The following is an 18,672-nucleotide window of genomic DNA, read 5'->3' as shown; positions in this document are numbered from 1 at the left end:
CACGTTGTTGAGCCCACTCTCTGGTCTCGACGCCCCTGCCGACGCTGCCCAGCGTGTTTCCGACTTGCTGCCCCGTCAAGTCGGTGGTGCCAGTCACCGTATTGCATATTACCCACGCCGCGCGCCACTGCTCCTGTCACGCTGACGAGTGTGCGCGCGACGCCTGCCGATCGTGTTTCCTAGCGTGCGCGTGACGAACTCGGCGTCGCCCGTGGTGTTGTCGGTGGTGGTGCTCTTTTGGTTTGTATGGCGTGGTGTTTTGGGTACAGGTGGTCTGTTGATCTTAGAGTAAGGGCCTTATACATACGTTTGGTTGAAATATCGAGGTAGTTGGCGGCCGTCGCGGTGTTTTGTCTGGCAGATCTGTGGCGTGATTCTTGTCATTTAAGCCCACCTACATTACCCTAAGCTTGGTGGACAAGATGATCGAAACAAGTTCTATGCCCGAAATGACGCTAATACACACTCCCAACTTGTCACCTTCACATCTCCATTGGATCGAATTTCCCACGCTATTATAATGACGTACCTGGGTAGTGCTCGTGTGTGCCGTGTGTGGGAATTGTCCCTGTGGTAATGGGCCCTGCTCGGGCGGAGCCTGTCTCGAGGGGAGGGTCGGCGAACTTGTGAATTTATTCAAAAATCACCTCGGAACAGCTCACTCACTTGCCACTGGAATTTATGGGTGACGACGCGAAGACCTCTTGCGTGGCCATGACTGTGCCTGCCTGAATTCACTCGAGGGCCCAAGGCAGTTCCGCCCTTCTGCAGTTCCGCCCTTCTACCACAGCGGCTCGCTTCTTTTCCATTTCGTCCGTTTTCTTACAGTAAATTTGTCCGTTGAACGGCCAAGGCCTCATGGTTTAAGTTATGGAAACTAGAATAATATAGCTGTACGAAGGCCACACAACGGACCGATAGAGTGGTAAGAAATATCCCATCGAGAGGGAAGAAGGCCAGAGATTAATAATGTCATCTATGGACCAGTGACTATTGTAGTCGAAGGTTTTGAGACCCAAAGGACTTAGCCACTGTCAAATCTTCATTCCTTTACTCAACCGCCCTGACACGGACTTCAACAAATTCCCTCAATAACATTAATTCTTGGCCATACAAAATGAACTCCTCCTCTGTTCTAGCCGCTTGTTTGTGCTATGTGTAGCCATAGCCCCTCCTTCATCGCGGCATCTCCTGGACGACACATTGCTCTGTATCCAATTTTAATATCTTATTGATCGGTCATGATCTTTTCAAGAATCACAATAAACCCGAGATTCAGTTGACATATCCCATTCCTGTCTTTGTCAAATTGAGACCCGCAATGTAACTAAATAATGGTGACATGTCCAGATAAACGCTATGTGCAGGTTGAACCCGATATGGCAACTCCTCGCTGCCTGATGTCTCTTATGCCTTAATGCGGTACCCAAACCTCGCTCACATAGACCATCGCCTAACGAGCTTCTGCTGGTCCTGGATTACCTTCTCTGTTTGGAATAAATATCGACTTGCACAATGGGCAGTCGACATGGTGTTTTTGGAACCAAGAGTCGATGCAGCTCATATGAAACAAGTGTTTGCATTTCAATCGTCGGACGTTGTCTCCATCTACTAGGACTTCGAGGCAGATTACACTACCACGATGTCAGTATTGTCGGGAAAATTGCACCACTTGCAACGCACCAGACCTCAGCTGAGCTGGACTGGGCTGAAGCACAGGTTGCCTGCCTGTTGAAGCCGTCGACCTGCTTGTACTTCTGTGAGGGATTGGCTTCATTTAGCGTTTGTGCATCGATTGACTCCCTCGATGTCCCTTTTGCGCTCTCGACGTCTCTCCTAGGTTGGCGAGAAATACTTCGGCCTTTCACCAGATGGCTTTTGTTCATTAGCGTGCACATGGATCGCAGGAACTTGGAAGGTATCACATACAGAATCAGGAACACGAAGGCTATGGCGATGATGACGACAAATACCACCAGGTGCGGTATAGGCAACCCTAGCGTTGAGGCATCGTAGTCGTTTGGCTGAGTCGAGTTGCCTGCATTGGAGCTCATGAGCTGTATTTGTTCGTGAATATACTCGTGGTCAAGCTCGGGCCGCGTTCGACAGATGTGATGAGGGTGGTTCATCTTGGCTCATTAATATATCTGGGGGGCCAGCAATGGTCTTTGATGACCCTCAAAGCGCTTGGGACACATCGGGAGCTGATCAAATATCATGACGCAATCATACGACGCCTACCAAGAACGCGCAATTGCTTGAAGGGGTAGTGGTTGCCTCCCCAGTTTCCGGAGCTTTATCGTCAAATAGTTGCTCCGGTCGTGGAAAAATACCGCCCTTTCGGGTGACGTAATGGGCGGTTGTGTGCCACTGGAATGGTCGGTCACATGCGGGCAAACGGGAAAAGGGGGATAAAGAAAACGCTCTCCACGAGATGGAGATCGCCGCGGCAAGTTCCGCCCAACTTCTTGCGCCAGCCCTTGCCACGCGCCGTCCACCAATAATCGTGTTGGCCACGGTGTGTGTGCGGTATAAAGCAATATGGCGGAAGTGGAAGATGATGTGTTGTTCTTGGACGGTATAAGTTACATATGTCTGAGAGAAGCACAGCTCCTTACATAGTATCCACATCCCAGCCATCAGCAGACCGGACCATCTTAGCCATACGGTCTCAACAGAGAGACCCTGACTCGTTTGAGCGAGAAACCTTCACCGAGGCGGCTTTCCAAGTTGAAAAGCGTAAGCTTCGACTTTGGCGGAAACAGGGAGCAGTGGGCAAGCTGCATAACATCGTCCGATTCGTCAGGGCTTCTCCGCAACGGCGAGAGTTGATGAAATCTCTGGCGTGCGGCCGGCGCGATGAAGACGATTATCAACTTTTTGAGGACGTCCGAGCTGCCATCGATCTCAAACTGATGCAGAACAATGAAACCAAATGGAATTTGACGTTTCTGATGATCCAGCGTGCCATTCGCAAACGAGAGCAGATTGACCATTTCATCACATATCTCGACACGAAGGCAGCAGAGCCCCGACAACGGGTGCCTGTCCAAGATCATCTTTCACAGCAGGACTGGCTTCTCTTGGCAGAGGTAGCAGAGGATTGATTCCCCGCCGACAGCGGAGTAGAATGGCGGTTGCCGAGTACGTTGGCGTGGGCAATCGGCTGATACATGCCTCTCTAAGGTTGCGAAGGAGGAAGAGTCGACGGCTGTGCGCCTGCGTCCATCAGAGAGGATGACTGCACAGTAGACAGAGGTGAAGCAATAGCAGGTGCGTGAGCGTGGGCATGACCATGTCGCCAAGGACCCCTACGCTGACTGACCTCCCGAGTGGGGGGAACGGCAGCAGGCGCTTGTGGTTCAGACTCGAAGTCGAAGCATAGATGGGAGGCAGAGACTCTATCTACGCCTTCTTCATAGCCGTGGGCGGGTTGAGTGCCACTAGTCACTGGCTGTGACGGAGCCGCCGGTGCTGGAGGTTGGTTGGCATACTGCCATGGAGCCGAACCCGGAGTTTGAGTTGGAGGAAGTGTAGATGGATGAGCCACGAACTGTGGCCCCCATAGTTCCTGTCTCTGAGCCTCGCCGATGCGCTTGGCCGTGATGTACTTTTTCGCATCTTCGACGGTCGCCATATCGTTCAAGATGAAACCGACTCTCCACTGGAAGAGGTTCTCATCTCTCCCGTTTTCGACTTTGAAGATGGCTTCCCACGCGATCGCATCCGAAAGAATTCCCTTGGCTTGCGCAGCCAAGCCGCCTGTATATATATGTCGTCAGTAAGCTGTGGGCACCGAGGGTCGCACGGAAGCGCATACGGAAAACAACATTATGAAGACGAGCTGTGTATTCGAAGTCCAAATCTATGTCGTCAATCAACTTGTGAAGCAGCGGACCTTCGGGAAGATTGTTTGGGTCGATGAATTCCATCGATGCACCCCTCAACCGTTTCGACAGAGCCATCATCAACTTTGCCTCGAGATCCAAGCAGAACTCGAGCGTCCAGGGCTGTCTGCTGGAATCTGCTTCGAGATAGGTGAAGAGATTGACGCCAGCTATCATCTGGCAGTGAAGCAGGTGAGGCCTCGTCTTTCCACAAGTGCAAAGATGGACTTACCGTGCAGCCATTATGCACACAATCTTGGCACATGGCGGGCACGAGATTGAGTCAGAGTGACTCAAGCGGGCAGGATAGGGACAGAAGAGGATGGGTAGAAGTTGAAATCAAAGATGAATCAGCCTGCGAGGCAAGTGTAACTGATGAAAAAGATTCGCAAGGCGAGAGACTAGTTAGATTTAATGGCAGCGTTCAAGTCTTTGAGCCCGAGAAGCAAGGCATAAAAAATTTTTTAGGGCTTCCAAACAGGTAAAAAGCACGTTAAAGGGGGTATGGTCTCGTTTGTGAAGCCGTTTGTCCAAGGAGTGACTCTGGGAAGTCTGTGTTCAAGCTTGCTGTTCTGCCATGCATGCATCTGACAATGTTAGTGGAGCTCCTGAGGGCCCGTCTAGGACGCTACAACGGCCTCCTTTTTCTGTTTGCACAGTGTTGATCCAGTGTCGTCAATGTCAAACGGACGGGTGCATGTTGTATTGACGAAGCGATGCATCAAGTTTGGTGATGAGTTGCAGTCTCGGAGACGGAGGAATTCCGCGGTGGCTGCGCTAGCACTCGGGTAACCCCTCGCAACATAATAGAGTCCCACTTTAATTAGGCCGAGCTTCAAAACATGTCTACGAATGCAAATACCCACACTAACCCTACTGTACCAATTACGACCACCCGCTCAAAGGACATAGTATCCACATCCCAGTCATCAGCAGACCGGACCATCTTAGCCATACGGTTTCATCACATATGAGTACCTGAAGAGGAGAATGATAGTAGATTGAATTAAAGGTATCCATTGTATGAAGTAAGCGGTTGTCGGAATCAAGTGTTGCAACGAGTTTATTCTGAGATAATAAACATTAGAAAACAAGCTGGGTGGCTCATCTGCTGTGTTTGAATACTGTTGTCAGGCCAACATAGATAAGATAACCCTGCCACTCGGTCGCGACGCAATCGCCAGGCAAATGCTCCCCTCAAACAATCGATAGCCTCCCATCATCGCCAACGACACAGCCAAGGTCTTGCAACACACGACGAGAATGAATCACGAGCGCATCGAGGCTTGGGTAGCGCAGACAAAATCTCCCCACAGCCGATCTCCCCCATTCGCGCCTGGGATCAAGCCCGACGCCATGGGAAACATCCTGAATCCATCCTCTCCTCCTCACAGTGACGTCTACCTCATCGACGATCTTGACCGAATGCCCAGAAACAGCCACCCACATGGCGTCATCACCAACAAACAAATTGAGTCGCACAAGAGAGAGGACATCAAATATACGGCCACCAGATCTGCATACAACGGCTCCGCCTGGGAATGTTATATATGCCACAAGGAGTTCGGTGCGGTAAACGCCTTAAGTAGCCATCTCAACTCGCCTGCGCACAACGAAAAGGTATACCATTGCCCAAATACAAAGAGCAGGTGTGGGAAGCAGTTCGTCATCTTAGCTGGCTTCTTTAACCACCTGGAGAGCGAAACCTGTAGCTTTATGAGTTTTGCGAAGGTGCAGCGCCGAGTTAGAGATGTGCTTCAAGGACGGAAGCTCATTGCGTTCTCGTAACGTTAGGCCTACCCTGTACTAAGACAGAATCAGCACGATATTCATTGTACCCTTCCTTTGTCATCACACTTTCTTGGCATACAAGTGTTAAGAAAGTGACCCTACCTACGCCGAATTCCCTAACAAGTGCACAACAAACGCTCCAATCTGCGCTTTGCGCAGCTGCAAGCTGCGGCGATGGCTTCGTCGATGACGAACCCGCCTGCTGCCCCGGACCCCTTCGATCTGGGGATCCACACTCCCGCCAATCTCAATCGAGGAGCCCGTGCAGCCCTCTTGCAGAACAGCCCGGCGGCCGTCAACACCCCCGTTGGTGTTTCACCTAGACCCGGGCGGATGGCCCAGACACCACCTTCACCACTCATCACCACCACCACTGCTGCAGCCACGGAAGGAACTGCACGCGAATACGCCTCTCCGATCCTCGAACAACGACCAATTTCTATCATCGAGTCGGCCAATGATCTCGCGCGCGAGCGCGTCGAAGAATACAATGCCAAGTTAATGGTCTTCCAGGCCTTTTGCGCCAAGTTTGAAGAAGCCGCCCAGCAATTCACCACCGGACCGCAAAAGCGTTTCGCTCAACAATTCGCCGTCAGCTTCCTTGACTCCTGGAAACGGGAGCTCTCCAGCAACGGATCTACCTCTAAGCCCACGTACAGCAGCGTCACTGCCGCCTCGCCTCCGGTTGCAGGCGACCGTCGGGCCCACCCGCCTCAGCAACATCGTCAGCAACAACAGCAACAGCGCCAACAGATTCATCCACCTCATCGTCAGGGGCAACCGACGACCGCCGCCCCACCCCGACAGGATCTCCGCGTCTTTATCCGTCTAGAACCCGAAGCTCCGGCCCGGGCTCAGAGTAGCTACGCGATCCGGACCCTTATTCGGGAGAAACTCGGTGCCGTTTCAGATAAGATTCGACAAGTATTTCAAGTCAGGTCTGGATGGGCCGCCCAGACTGCCGACCCCGATGTCGAAGCGACTTTGTGCCTGAGGCACTCAGAGATTGAGAATGCCGCTCATTGGGCACACATCTCCCAAACGTGACGCGACATCTCAATTCGCAGCCAAACATCCACATCTACCTTTTTTTTCTCTTCAACATTAGAAGGGATCAAAGAGTGCCAAGTTCTGCTTTAGGTACGATATCGCCGTGCAAAACAACCCTGCGTCCCAGGTAGCAGCCTCGAGATATCGCGTCAAAGCTCAGACCCCCAGTTCGAAGCCCATCGCCACACCTGGTCTCATCTCGACATCTGTCCATCATGGCCCTCGCCTGCACTGTTTGCAAGAAAACCTCAGCGGAAACAAGCATCAAACGCTGCGGCAAATGCACCGACACGCCGTACTGCTCTCGAGAATGCCAAAAGGCTGATTGGAAAGTCCATAAAAAAATCTGCGGAAAATCCACCACTCCCCAATCTCCTCTGTCCGACTCTCCACCGAGCCCTTCACGACCGGTATTATCCCCACCCAAAGGTCTCGACAAAGGCATCCCTGACCCATTCACGCGCCTCGACAACAATACCTGGCTGCATGGCCGCTCGGAAACGGACGTGTACAGACTGCTCCTCGAAGCATATCGTCTCAGGACGGAGGATGACTACACCATGGAAGGCGATGTGGACCTTGATAGTTTGTACGCTGGGAACCCCGATGGACTCCCTGGCTTTCGGCGGTTTTTGAGCGCTGCTGAACGTCGCGCTGGTCTACTTCCTGAATGGTGGAACGCGGAAAAGCGAAGGAACTGCGAGATGTTTGGTATGGACGAGGATGTGTGGCAGAACCTCAAGTGCGCTATTGAGAAGAGCGATATTATCGAACATTACGGTGATCCTCAATTCCCCATGCAGCTGCGCATGTTTGCCGAAGCTGCTCTTCAGCGCGGGCCGGGAGGTCAGAGTGGAACGCCCATGAGAAAGTTGATGGTTGCTAGGGAGCAGGGAAACTTGGGAGATATGAAGATGTCCACGATCGACAACACGACGGGGAACATCACCCACTACAGTTAGAGGGAGGGGTCTATGTAATTTCAGGAGGAACACCAATGTCGAACACAAGGGTGCGAACCACTCAACCTACTTCAATATATTGAATGGATTGAATGAATGAATGAATGAGATTTATTCCGCCCGGGAGCACTAATCTCATAGGGCCAAGTACGCTAAGCTATTTATAGTTTTACGCCATCCCGCTCGTGTCTCCCAGAAGCCCCACACTCTTCCTCATCCGCTGGTTGGTCTCGCCCCGCTTGACTCTATGTGACAGGCCTGCTTGAAGGCCAATTTCTCCAAGTGTTCAGCATCCTATCTTCAGCAGCTGAAGCATGGTCTGCCAGCTTGAGGCTGTTTGGTGTTAGTATCGCTAGGTTTAGCCGCTAAATGCTGTTGGTTAGTACGTCATCCAGTCTGGTTTGCATCAAGCCTCTTCGTGTCCATGGCGAACCTAATCGCCGACCGCACCGCCTGTAGGTTGGGTGCCCATTTTGGGCCATCTGATGCTGCCTTTCCTCCCAAAAAGAACGAGAGGTTTCCCATCATTGTTTGTCCGACTCGTCGCATGCCTTCTCGCTGCGCGTCCCATTTCGTACACCGGAATAGGAAATGTTCCATCATTTCTGCTACTTGTCCACAGTCGCACATGTCCGATTCCACTGCTCCAATCTTGTACAGGTAGCTGTTGATCCTAGCCATTCCCGTGCGCAGCTGTGAGAGCATGTCTGATTCGCATCTCTTCAGTCCATCGTATAGGGGGCGTGTGTGTGTGCCTGGTAACGCCCTATTGATTCGCTTCGTGTACTTTCCGACCCCATCGGGCAAGGTCTTTTGGCGTTGCTGCTGTGTGATCGCTAGTCTCATCCGGCCTCTGTCTTCCTTGTTGAAACAAAAAAGGGTTAGGACCTAGGAGCCTGTTGGGTCTTATATTTCAACATTCCTCGTGCGGCTCTTCGCGCTTCCGCCTTTACCTCGCTGTCCATGGGGAAGTCTTTGGCTCCGGCTGGTACCCATAGCATCTTGACAATATTGCCACTCTTCTGGAGTCGTTCGGCATGCCTGTGGATCTCCTGGACGGTACATTGCCCTGACTGTTGTTGCGGCTGCGCGATCACCTGCAGTGCTGATCGGCTGCTCGTCATAACGGTCAACTGCCAGTGTTGGAGTCCATCCGGTATGCATCTCAGTGCCATCGCTATAGCTTCCAGCTCTGCCGTGTACACGTTCTGGTCGTCTCTGGAGCCGATCATAATCGAGTACCTGGCCACCACCTCGCCCCGTTTGTTGCTCAGAGTATCACGGACGATGCCGCCCATGCCTACCCTTCCTGCCTTCTCCGAGGCACTGATTGCCACCAGGATGCCCTCCATCCTGTTGGCGGTTTCTGTCGCCATATCTCGGTCGAGGTCATACCCGATGGGTAGGCGGCTGTGCCATGGTGGTAGTGTATATGCCTGGATTATTTCCATACGCTCAACTGTGTTCCCTTCTTGTGCCAGCGCGAGCTTCTTCATCGGAGACAAGTATCTCCGGCTATTTGACATCTTGAGACCCGCGAGTGGGTGCGTCTTTGGTAGAGTTTGCAGGTTGATCCAGAACCTAGTGCCGGCTCGGATATGACGTTCCCTTATCGTGGGGATACTTGCCTCTGCTTCCAGCACCGCCGTCGCTGCCGTTCGGAAGACGCCAGTGATCGCTTGGGCACCTACTTTCTGCGCTCTGTTCAGCCAGCTCAGTTCTCTTGTCCCGCACGCATGCGCCCACATGGTGGAGGCATAGTCCATGGTTGGTGCCACCGTAGCCGTGAAGAGCTGCCTTGTAGTCTGAGGTGATAGCATCTTGAGCCTCCTTAGGCACATGGCCGCCGACAGGCCCTTGGATGCTGCTCTTGCCATGTGTTCCTTGTACCGTAGCTTCGCATCTATCACCACTCCAAGGATCTTGGCGCTTTGTGTCGGTCTAACCTCTTTCCCTTTGATCACGAATGGCGTGTCGCTGGTGCGCTCGGCATTGCGCGTGAAGTGTATGATGGTCGTCTTGTCACCTTCGAACGTTGCACCGCTCCGTCTTTTCCAGTCCAGTGCTCTGTCTATGATGGCTTGAATACCTACCCTATTCGTCTCCGCCGTCGGCCCCGTCACCCAGGCCACAAGCTTATCTATAGAGGCCGTACCAAGAGCAGCCGCTGCCACGCCTGCCTAGGCCATCGCTGTGGCGTTGCGAGATCACAAGCAGCAGACCGGGCCTTGGCCTCAATCAACGGGAATAGGGGCAAGAAGAAGGCGCCCCAATCGCGGTACGGCTGTGAGCTGTGTGATGTTCCATTATGTAACTCATCGGATTGCTTTGACAAGTATCACCATAGAAATTAGGTGGGAAAAGAAGTACCCCTCATTTCCTCCATTTTGATTGGATCAGACTCCTGTCCGGTACGCGATGGCAGTCTTCGCGCAGTCAAGGAGATAAAGTGGCCTGGCCCACAGGTAAGCCAGGGCATATATAATATATCCCTTCAACTGTCGAGGAGCTCCGGCGAGTACCCCGCCCCACAGTACCCCTGTCAACGAGGAGGTACATGAGGGGAACTCTACAATGCGTCATTGATGTGAGCATCAGGATGTAGCGATTTGTAGCTCGAAAGATTGCTGATACTTCTATCATAGTCTAAAATGTGTGATAGACTAAGTACCTTTGATCTGATGCAATTTTATTGGCTGCCCACCCCTGCCGTGACCTGACCGGAGCTCCTCGACAATTGAAGGGATAGGTAAGCAGAGCAAAAAACGTATCCTACAGCAGAGGGGCCCAAGGGCGCCTGGTGGGGTCACCGCCCACCCTTTGGTTGACAGGTAGGGTTGGGTGGCAGGGAAACCTGATTTAAATTGGACTGCGTGGATCATTTCTTTGCTTGTCGGGTGACAAATAGGCTTTTCTCACCCCTGGGCGTTGTAACAGACCACCACAAAAACAAAGGGTCCCTGATCCATGCCCACTCTCTCCTGGCATTCTGCTTCCATACTTAATATCTTCAACCCAAAACAAGTCCGTCAATCAAAACGCTCTCTCCCTACAACATGGACGACCCATCATTGGTATGGCCAGCCTGGAAATTCGACATGAAGAGAGGAGACTTATTCACCAAGCTCCACGAACAGTACAATACTTATCCATGCCCCATTCAAGACGCCGATGCCTTTCACCACGACATCTGCGAAATCTCTCACGAGGCAAACTCCACTGCCGAATTTCATCGTTTAGCGAACAATCGCAGACAACAACGCCTCCACGAACTAAACGACGCTCTTGAATCTGCGAGTTTTGAGATCATCGGAAACCCAAGTCTGATCAGTACGCCTCAATGGCAGCATGCTATCCAGCTCTTCCGTACAAATTCCTTGGATTCCCTCGTTCGTTACTTCGCTTCTTATCTCCCCACCGACCACATTTGGCATCCATTATGCCACGCTTCTGTTCCTGTGACCAGCAGCACTGGGCCTACGCCCAATTCACCCAACAAGGAGGGCGAGCGCACCGGAACAGACGACCCCAGCGGTTCAAAGTGGCAGCCCCTTCCGTCGTCCTCGTCATATCTTCACCACTTGTCCGGCGCCCCGGTGAGAGACAAGCCTATTGAAGGGAATAGGCCCGTGGACGCCGTGGCTCCTGCAATGTTCTTCTCCTCTTCAGAGCATAGGCTTAAGCGCGTTCGGCCTCCAGAAGCCAGCTCATATGTCGCTCATGACGAAGAGATAGCGAGACCTGGTGGCAACGTGTCGGCGACGTCCGATTCTAATACATTTATGGCGGTTGGGTGTAGGAATGGAACTGCATATAATGAGGGAGTATGCCCTGATGCGAGTTTGCCTGCCCAATTACTCGCCAAACGGGTCAAGCTTCAAAGCAGTCACGCAGAAAACCAGAAAGCTCACCAAGTCGATTGCCGAGGGATAGCCCAGCCCATAGCCTTGACCACTTTGGCCACAGCTACATTAGTTCCAGGACCTTCGCGGACCACAATCGCTTTGACCTGGTCGATTCAGCCAATATTCAATGGAGCTACAGCGGGAATCAAGCGGAAACATTCTTGAGAGATGTCAACTCGTGGGGAAGTGTCAGACAACTGGCTCCACAGGGATCATTGATGGCACCAGTCAATTGATGAGAATTATCTAAAGAACAAAAGAAATCGAACAGCCATGTGTTCGGGCACAGCTATTTAAGCTCATGTCGTTAGGATTATGCGACAGGCCAGATGTGAAACCGGATAGTTACATCCGGTCACACGAATGTTATGCGACACACCCCCCAGCGTTGAGTGATCAAGTCAACGCTGTCGGAAGCTATCACAACCTGCCATATGAACATCATCGTCCTATTTCATGGTGGTCCCCTCCAAGTCTACCTGCCTCTTGATATCGATCAAGCCCAGCATCGTCCGAAAGTGCTCAAACTTCGATCTCGACAGGGCTTTCGTCAAGCCGTCGGCTGGCATCTGACCAGTCTTGAGATATTCCACTAGAAACCTTCCCTTCTTGAATTCCTGCTTCAACCACATGTTCTGAATGTCAACATGTCGCAACTTCGTCGTAATTCTCTGATTCTCCTCAACCACAAGTCGGATCGACTGAAGATTGTCGCAGTATATCTTTAGAGGTCCAAGATCAAGAGAGATGTCCCTGAGTAGGCGGTCTAGGGCGTAGCTCTCCTTGGCTGTTCTCTCTAGGCTCAAGATTTCTGCTTCGGTTGTAGAAGTCGTGACTGTGTCTTGGAGACCAGCCTTCCATACGACCGGTCCGTTGAATAGTGTCATGACATATCCCTGTGATGAGCGTCGTGTCTCGATGTCGTCCGCAAATGACGCATCACTCGCGATCACAAGAGCCTCTCCTGCGTGCATCCCATCATAGACGATGGCAAGGAATCTCGTTGTGTAGAGGTAACGGATGCACTGGTTGGCTGCAGAAAGGTGTTCAGGCGATGGGTTTGTCAAGAACCTTGCAAGCTGGGCTGCTGCATGCGCTATGTCCGGCCTGGTCATAACTGCGATATACATCAAAGACCCAACTCGTTCCTGATACGCCTTGATTTCTTCCTTGGACGCCTGTCCGTCATACTTGACAAGAGGGATTGTTGTGATCGGGATTGATGGCACTCGAAGTTTTGAATCGCAGAGCTTGAATTTTCGTGCGATTTTCTCAACGTAAGCGTCTTGGCAGAGGTAGATCTTCCGATTTGGTCGATCCCTGATGACTCTGATGCCAAGGTACCATTTGAACTCTTCTTCGCGCAGGTTGTATTTGGATTGGAGATGTTGAACGAGGTCGCCGACTGCCTTCTTTTCTTGCCGGGGGCTGAGGATCAGGATATCGTCAACATAGATGAGAACTAGGATCTTGCCGTTGGTAAAGACGCAAGGTTCTTCATCCGTACGATCAATCCCTGCTTCCTTGAGCGTCTCAGAAATCTCGTTATACCAAAGGAGTGGAGCCTCGCGAAGACCGTAGAGGGCCTTGTCGAGTTCCGCGATCATGGTCGACGTTTCCCCTGGCTTCAGGAAGCCAAGTTCCACATATCCCTTTGGAAGCTGAACGTAGACAGGTTCGTCCTTCTTGAGGTCGCTGTAGAGGAAAGCGTTGCCAACGTCGAATTGTTGAATCTCGAGATCGAATCGTGCCGCTGTTGCCATCATGATCCTGAAGGTCTTTGCTGCGAGCGTGGCGGCATAAGTTTCTGGTCCCCCATCACCGTCTTGGAGATCCCCATGGACACAGATGCGAGCCTTGCACCTTTGGAGGTAGCCATCTTGATCGAACTTATAGGTGAACACCCACTTCAGCGGAAGGGGTAGTCCACGAGCTTTTTCGCGTTCGACCAGTCTCCAGGTTCCTCGTCGGAGGAGATCGTGTAATTCCTTTCTTATGGCTGCTTTGAATTCTGGACCCATTGGGTGGTCTTCTAGATCCTGATATCGCTTGGGAAGTCGTACAAGGTCGTCCCGGTGAAATCGATGATCTCGTGCCGTCTTGGAGACTGCAGCGAGAAAGATGCTATGAAATGTTGCGAGGTTTCCCTCTGGGTGTTGGTCGGTTGGAAGCTGTGTAGTGAAAACGCTGTACACGTAATCATCATACCTCCGATTTGGCTTTGGTGTCCGGTCACTCTTTCGAGTCGGTTGGTCACCGTAGAGTTCCTTTTGGCTGCGGCGTGTGCGCGTGGTGCCGCGAGCTTCAGGAGTTGTTTGGTCACCTGACGGCTGCTTGTCCGGTTGCATGCTGTTGCCTTCTGAGGAAGGTCGCCGGCGTGGGTTCAGCGGTTGAACTACGATCATGTCCCGGGTGACTCCTTCAGGACTAAGATCGCGTGACTCAGTTGAACTTGAAATGTCATGACTTGGCTCGATGTCTTCGAATTGGCTATCTGGTGATGGCGCAACTGATCTTCGTGTCGTGGTGCCATGATATTCGTCATCACTGTCTGGACCAGCCTCAGGCCGTTGTGCAGGTGAGCTCTGGTCTGCTGGCAACGGCGGGTCTGGTGTTGAGGTGTTCGAGCCGGTTGACCCGGAAGCTGGTGAGGCGTCCCTACTGTCCAGCTGTGGTGTTGGGTCCGGCGTCGGAAGAATTGGTGGTTCGCCCAGAGGTGTGAGAAGTCTTTGCGATAGAGGCTGTACAGGCTGTGACGTGTTGTCTGTAGTTCCTCTAGCGTCTTCCACCCCCGAGTTCGAACCCTCTGGGCTGAAACCCAAGATGTGGTCATCGAACTCATAGAGAAATTCGTCCAAGATCGTGTCCCAGTCTCGCTGAGGAAGTGGCTCCAATGCCTGCGGTGTTGGCCTGTATTCCACGACCGCTTCCATCTCGAGCTGTTCCTCTTGCTCTGGATCAAAGAATTCCCCCTCATTGAATCGTACGTCTCGGGACAGGATAACCTGATTGAGCTTGGGGACCCAAATACGATAGATATTGCTGGCATGGTAGCCAACGAGATATCCAACGTGTGCTCGTGGGCCAAGCTTGAATTGATTGATGTCTTTCCCGGCCTTATAGCGGCTGTTTAAGGGATATGCTTTGCATCCATACGCATAAATCCCTCTCCAGTCTGGTCGGAAGTCCTTTGTTGCATCGAAATCGACATTTGGCGGTCTATACCATCGAAAGTGCTGGTGAAACCAACGGTCCATCTTCTCCTTGGGTGACATCCACTTGTTCCTTCGGCTAGGAAGGATGTTGTGTATCCAAGTGGCTGCACGGTAGAATTCTGGCCAGAGATCTTGCGGAAGATGCCCAATCATACACCGCATCCGTAGCTGATTGATTCCACCAGGTCGTTCCGCTCCATCAGTCGGCTCTTTTGTGTGCGACGGTGGGAGTTCAATCACTATTCCTACCTCTGTGGCCCAGATCTGAAACTCGGAGTCCCTTTGAAAAGGTAGATTAATGATGGCCCTTTCGTTGTCGATTCTGATCTTGCAGATCGATGCACCCGTGTGTCGCTTGACTCGGGCCTCAAAGTCCTTGATGATCTTGCTGACTTCCGTCTTTGAAGCCAAGGACCAGGAGAACATCATGCCGCTGAACTCGTCTGTGATTCGCAGAACGTAGCGGTGTCCATTGAATGCCGCAAGGAACTCGAAGATATCGACGAAGATCCGGTAAAACGGTTGTCTTGACCGGTCTGACGATTCCCTGCGGGAGATAATCTCGGTCGCCTTGCCTGTGCCGCAGGCCGTGCATTGAACAGTAGTCGGACCCTTGATCCGGACTCCCTTGGTCTGTAAGACAAGTTGTTCAAGTGCTTGTGGCCCTGCGTGGCAAGAGCGAAGATGCCAGATTTCGGAAGAGCCCAACCGTGGTGGAGGCGGAACCCTTGAAATCGCCATTCTTTGTCGTCTCGGCTTGAGGCGGTCCGCTTGGAAAGAGGAGAATACCTCTTGGAAGGCGTTGAATACGGAGATCAGTGATTGTGGAAGCTTGAAGTAAGAGCGGGAAACTGGCTTGTATTCGACTACATCGAGGTCGTATTGGTCTGTGAGTCGACAGAGGACGTCATTGTCTTCATAGGTTCCCACTCGGAGTGTGTTATCGAATCCACAATGCCACAATCCCTTCCTTGCAAGTCTCTTCGCGCTGATGATGTTCGTGTGGAATCTCGGTACATGTGCAACGTCAAGAAGGACAAGCGCGCGCGTGTTTCTTCCGTCTTCGCCATCCAGTATGTTTTCCATCCTTCGGGTGCCTCGTGCCTCGACCTTCAAAGAACCTTCGCCGATTATGACGTAGTCGGTTTCCCCAGCCTCGCGGATTTCGGTCAGCAGACTCCTGTCATTGACAATATGGGTAGTTGCTCCACCGTCATAGATCGTCGAATTGTAAAGAGGATGCTTCTCTCGCAAAGCTGCGAAGACTGCGTCGGTGGTTCCACTGGGGAGGCCGTTGGCATCGATGGTCAAGCCAGCAAAGTCGCCGTGTTTGCGTGCGTTTGTGTTGGTGCTTCCGGTTTCCTCCAGTTGGCCCGTCCTCGTGGTGGGCGCTGAGCCTTTGACTGTGTCCACGAGGCTCTTCCATCTGGCTTGCTTCAGAGCTTCCTTGCAGGCTTTGACGCGGCTGGGCTTGACTTGCTTTCTATCCTTGGACTCGCCATTGATCGCGATCTGCACCGCAGCACAATCAACGGGCTTCCATCGATGTTTGGAGGGCGGCAGTCCGCACGGACAGTGGCTTTGGGTTGCTTCAGAGACGGCAAACACGCTATCGGCCATCTTGCTGGTCAGTCTGGTGCTTCGAACGTGTTCGTGGAACAGTTCACCCAACGCGCGCAGTGTGACATCCATCTTGAGGCCGAACTTCTTGTTGTTCATGATCTGAACCTTCTGCTGGCTTGCCCAAGTGGCATCAAAGGCAGAGACAGCAGTGAGGAAATCATTGAGGGCAGACTGTCCTTCAAGCTCAGCGATCTTATGTCTCTCGCCTTCTAACTTGGCCTTGTTCCAAGCCACGAGCCAGTCCTCCGGCTTGACCCTCTTGGTCTGGGCCAGGACGATCCATAGCCAGACCATTTCTGAGCTTGTTCAGCCAGGCGGTGGCTTTCGGGAACTATTCATTCCAGATCCCAGAATTCTCTCAGGTGGCGAGACTGATGAAGAGGATCTGGACCCAGCCTCACTAACTACTAAGGTCCGCAACCAGAGTACGGATATGGAGGGAGAGTTAAAGTTTCCTATGCGGTAGCCGTTAATGTCAACCTCTCGCAGCACTATCGATACCAGCCCCGAAGGGATAACTTTACCACCAAAGGGTCCCCTAGCACTTGTGGCTTTAAGGAGTGAGTTAGGGCGCGCTACTGCTTCTAGTTGCAAATCCGCAGATGGTAGTATGTTGCACCTCCCCCAAGGTCCCGCCGAGGGATACAAGGAGAAGATTATCTGGTACGGCGAGCGCCTAGTCTGGTGGCTTGACGTTCTCTGTCCTACAGAGCCTGAAATGAAGGTCCTCTCCAACGCCTTTGGCATCTACCCACTCACCGCAGAGGACATTATGCTACAGGAGGCCCGTGAAAAGGTGGAACTCTTCTCGCATTACTATTTCGTCAACTTCCGGTCCTTTTGTTATGACCATAACAGCGAAAACTTCTGGAAACCCGTCGAGATATATGTCGTCATCTTCAGAGAAGGTGTCCTCAGTTTCCACTTCTCCAAGACACCGCACCCTGCTAACGTTCGTCGTCGAATTCGTCAACAGTGGGACTACTCGATCTTGTCGTCTGACTGGATCTCGTATGCCATCATTGATGAAATAACCGATGTCTTCCAGCCCTTAATACAGGATATTGAGGATGAAGTGGATGAGATTGACGACGCCATTCTGAGGCTGCACTTGTCTGCTGATAAGCGGCTGAAGGAGGATAGTTCTAAACCCGACGACGCATTTACCACCTTTGACCCCAATAGTGATATGCTTAGGCGAGTGGGTGACTGCAGGAAGAAGGTGATGGGCTTATATCGATTGCTAGGAAATAAAGCGGACGTCATCAAGGGGGTTGCAAAGCGTTGCAACGAGCGATGCGAGGTCTTGCCGTGGTCCAAGATTGGCCTGTACCTCGGCGACATTCAGGATCACATAGCCACCATGACTACCAACCTCTGCAATTACGAAAAGTAAGTCCTGTACACGCGGGCTCCTGTAGTGTGAGAACAAGGTTATGCTAACAAGCCTAGGATACTCGCACGATCGCACGGCAACTATCTCGCACAGATCAACATCCGCATGAATAGGCGCCAGGAACAGACGGCCGACGTCCTAGGCAAGCTTACAGTTCTTGGAACTATCGCCCTCCCAATGAACATTATCACCGGTCTATGGGGCATGAACGTCTGGGTGCCCGCCCAGGAGTACGAAGGTGATCTTACCTGGTTCGCCTGGATCACTGCTGGCCTACTATTTTTTGGAGTGGAATGCTATTTGATTGCCAAGAGGGTATACAATATTGTGTAGGCGGCATATTGCCCCTATGGCTGTTGAGAATGCTTAAGATGGGTGCTACCCAACGTGACCCTCGAAATCATGTCCAGCCGAATCAGTGGCTGACAGAGCGCTCAGCAGAATCGTCCTCTGCTACCTTCTTTGTCTTTGTAACCCTCAGGCGTGTAGTTGAAACTGGGCACTGAAGTCACGAGGCAGTTGAACGCGCCTCGTTAGGGAGTCCGATAGCGGAGCCGCTATAATTGATAGAGTAATTGGGAGGAGCGACCAGCCCCGTCCAGTTTTAGAAGGACGGGTACCTGTCCCCCTATTGATCGCCAGCTGATTCTGCAACATCGCACAGGCCAATAGCACCAATTTTTATGGTGGGTTCTGGCAGAATGGCCGGAGAATAATACTTAGGATCCCTCGTCTATCCTTTGATTCCTCATGTGGGCAGTTTTCCGAACTTTGTAGTTGATGGCAGATTGTCTGCAGCGTAACTAAACCAAAGTTGCATGATGACAGCACAAGCCAAGAGAA

General features: G+C 52.1%; 4 protein-coding genes and 1 pseudogene across 5 annotated transcripts, besides 1 other annotated feature; 3 read left to right on the top strand and 2 right to left on the bottom strand.

Annotated features, from left to right (window-relative positions):
• Nucleotides 1-1,453: 1,453 nt before the first annotated feature.
• Nucleotides 1,454-2,054, bottom strand: NCS54_01473200 (RING-type domain-containing protein; the record flags this gene model as incomplete). The annotated part of the gene is made up of 3 exons (XM_053159863.1): nucleotides 1,454-1,634; nucleotides 1,684-1,875; nucleotides 1,930-2,054. The coding sequence occupies 3 exons, from the start codon at nucleotides 2,052-2,054 to the stop codon at nucleotides 1,454-1,456; spliced, it is 498 nt and encodes a 165-aa protein (XP_053015838.1).
• A 1,127-nt stretch (nucleotides 2,055-3,181) lies between these two features.
• NCS54_01473100 lies at nucleotides 3,182-4,112 on the bottom strand (annotated as a pseudogene). The gene is made up of 2 exons: nucleotides 3,821-4,112; nucleotides 3,182-3,762 (listed from the first exon to the last, which is right to left on the bottom strand).
• Nucleotides 3,182-4,112: a sequence feature.
• A 1,740-nt stretch (nucleotides 4,113-5,852) lies between these two features.
• On the top strand, nucleotides 5,853-6,725 carry NCS54_01473000 (Hypothetical protein; the record flags this gene model as incomplete). Its single annotated transcript, XM_053159862.1, has 1 exon — nucleotides 5,853-6,725. The coding sequence occupies one exon, from the start codon at nucleotides 5,853-5,855 to the stop codon at nucleotides 6,723-6,725; it is 873 nt and encodes a 290-aa protein (XP_053015837.1).
• Nucleotides 6,726-6,943: 218 nt separating this feature from the next.
• Nucleotides 6,944-7,690, top strand: NCS54_01472900 (MYND-type zinc finger protein samB; the record flags this gene model as incomplete). Its single annotated transcript, XM_053159861.1, has 1 exon — nucleotides 6,944-7,690. The coding sequence occupies one exon, from the start codon at nucleotides 6,944-6,946 to the stop codon at nucleotides 7,688-7,690; it is 747 nt and encodes a 248-aa protein (XP_053015836.1).
• Nucleotides 7,691-17,043: 9,353 nt separating this feature from the next.
• NCS54_01472800 (Hypothetical protein) lies at nucleotides 17,044-18,162 on the top strand (the record flags this gene model as incomplete). Its single annotated transcript, XM_053159860.1, has 2 exons — nucleotides 17,044-17,825; nucleotides 17,886-18,162. 2 exons carry the CDS (start codon nucleotides 17,044-17,046, stop codon nucleotides 18,160-18,162), a joined length of 1,059 nt encoding a protein of 352 aa, XP_053015835.1.
• Between the last annotated feature and the right edge of the window lie 510 nt (nucleotides 18,163-18,672).

Source organism: Fusarium falciforme, chromosome 13, assembly GCF_026873545.1.
Source record: "Fusarium falciforme chromosome 13, complete sequence".
Classification (NCBI taxonomy): Eukaryota; Fungi; Ascomycota; class Sordariomycetes; order Hypocreales; family Nectriaceae; genus Fusarium; species Fusarium falciforme.
This window is presented reverse-complemented; position numbering and strand designations above follow the sequence as displayed.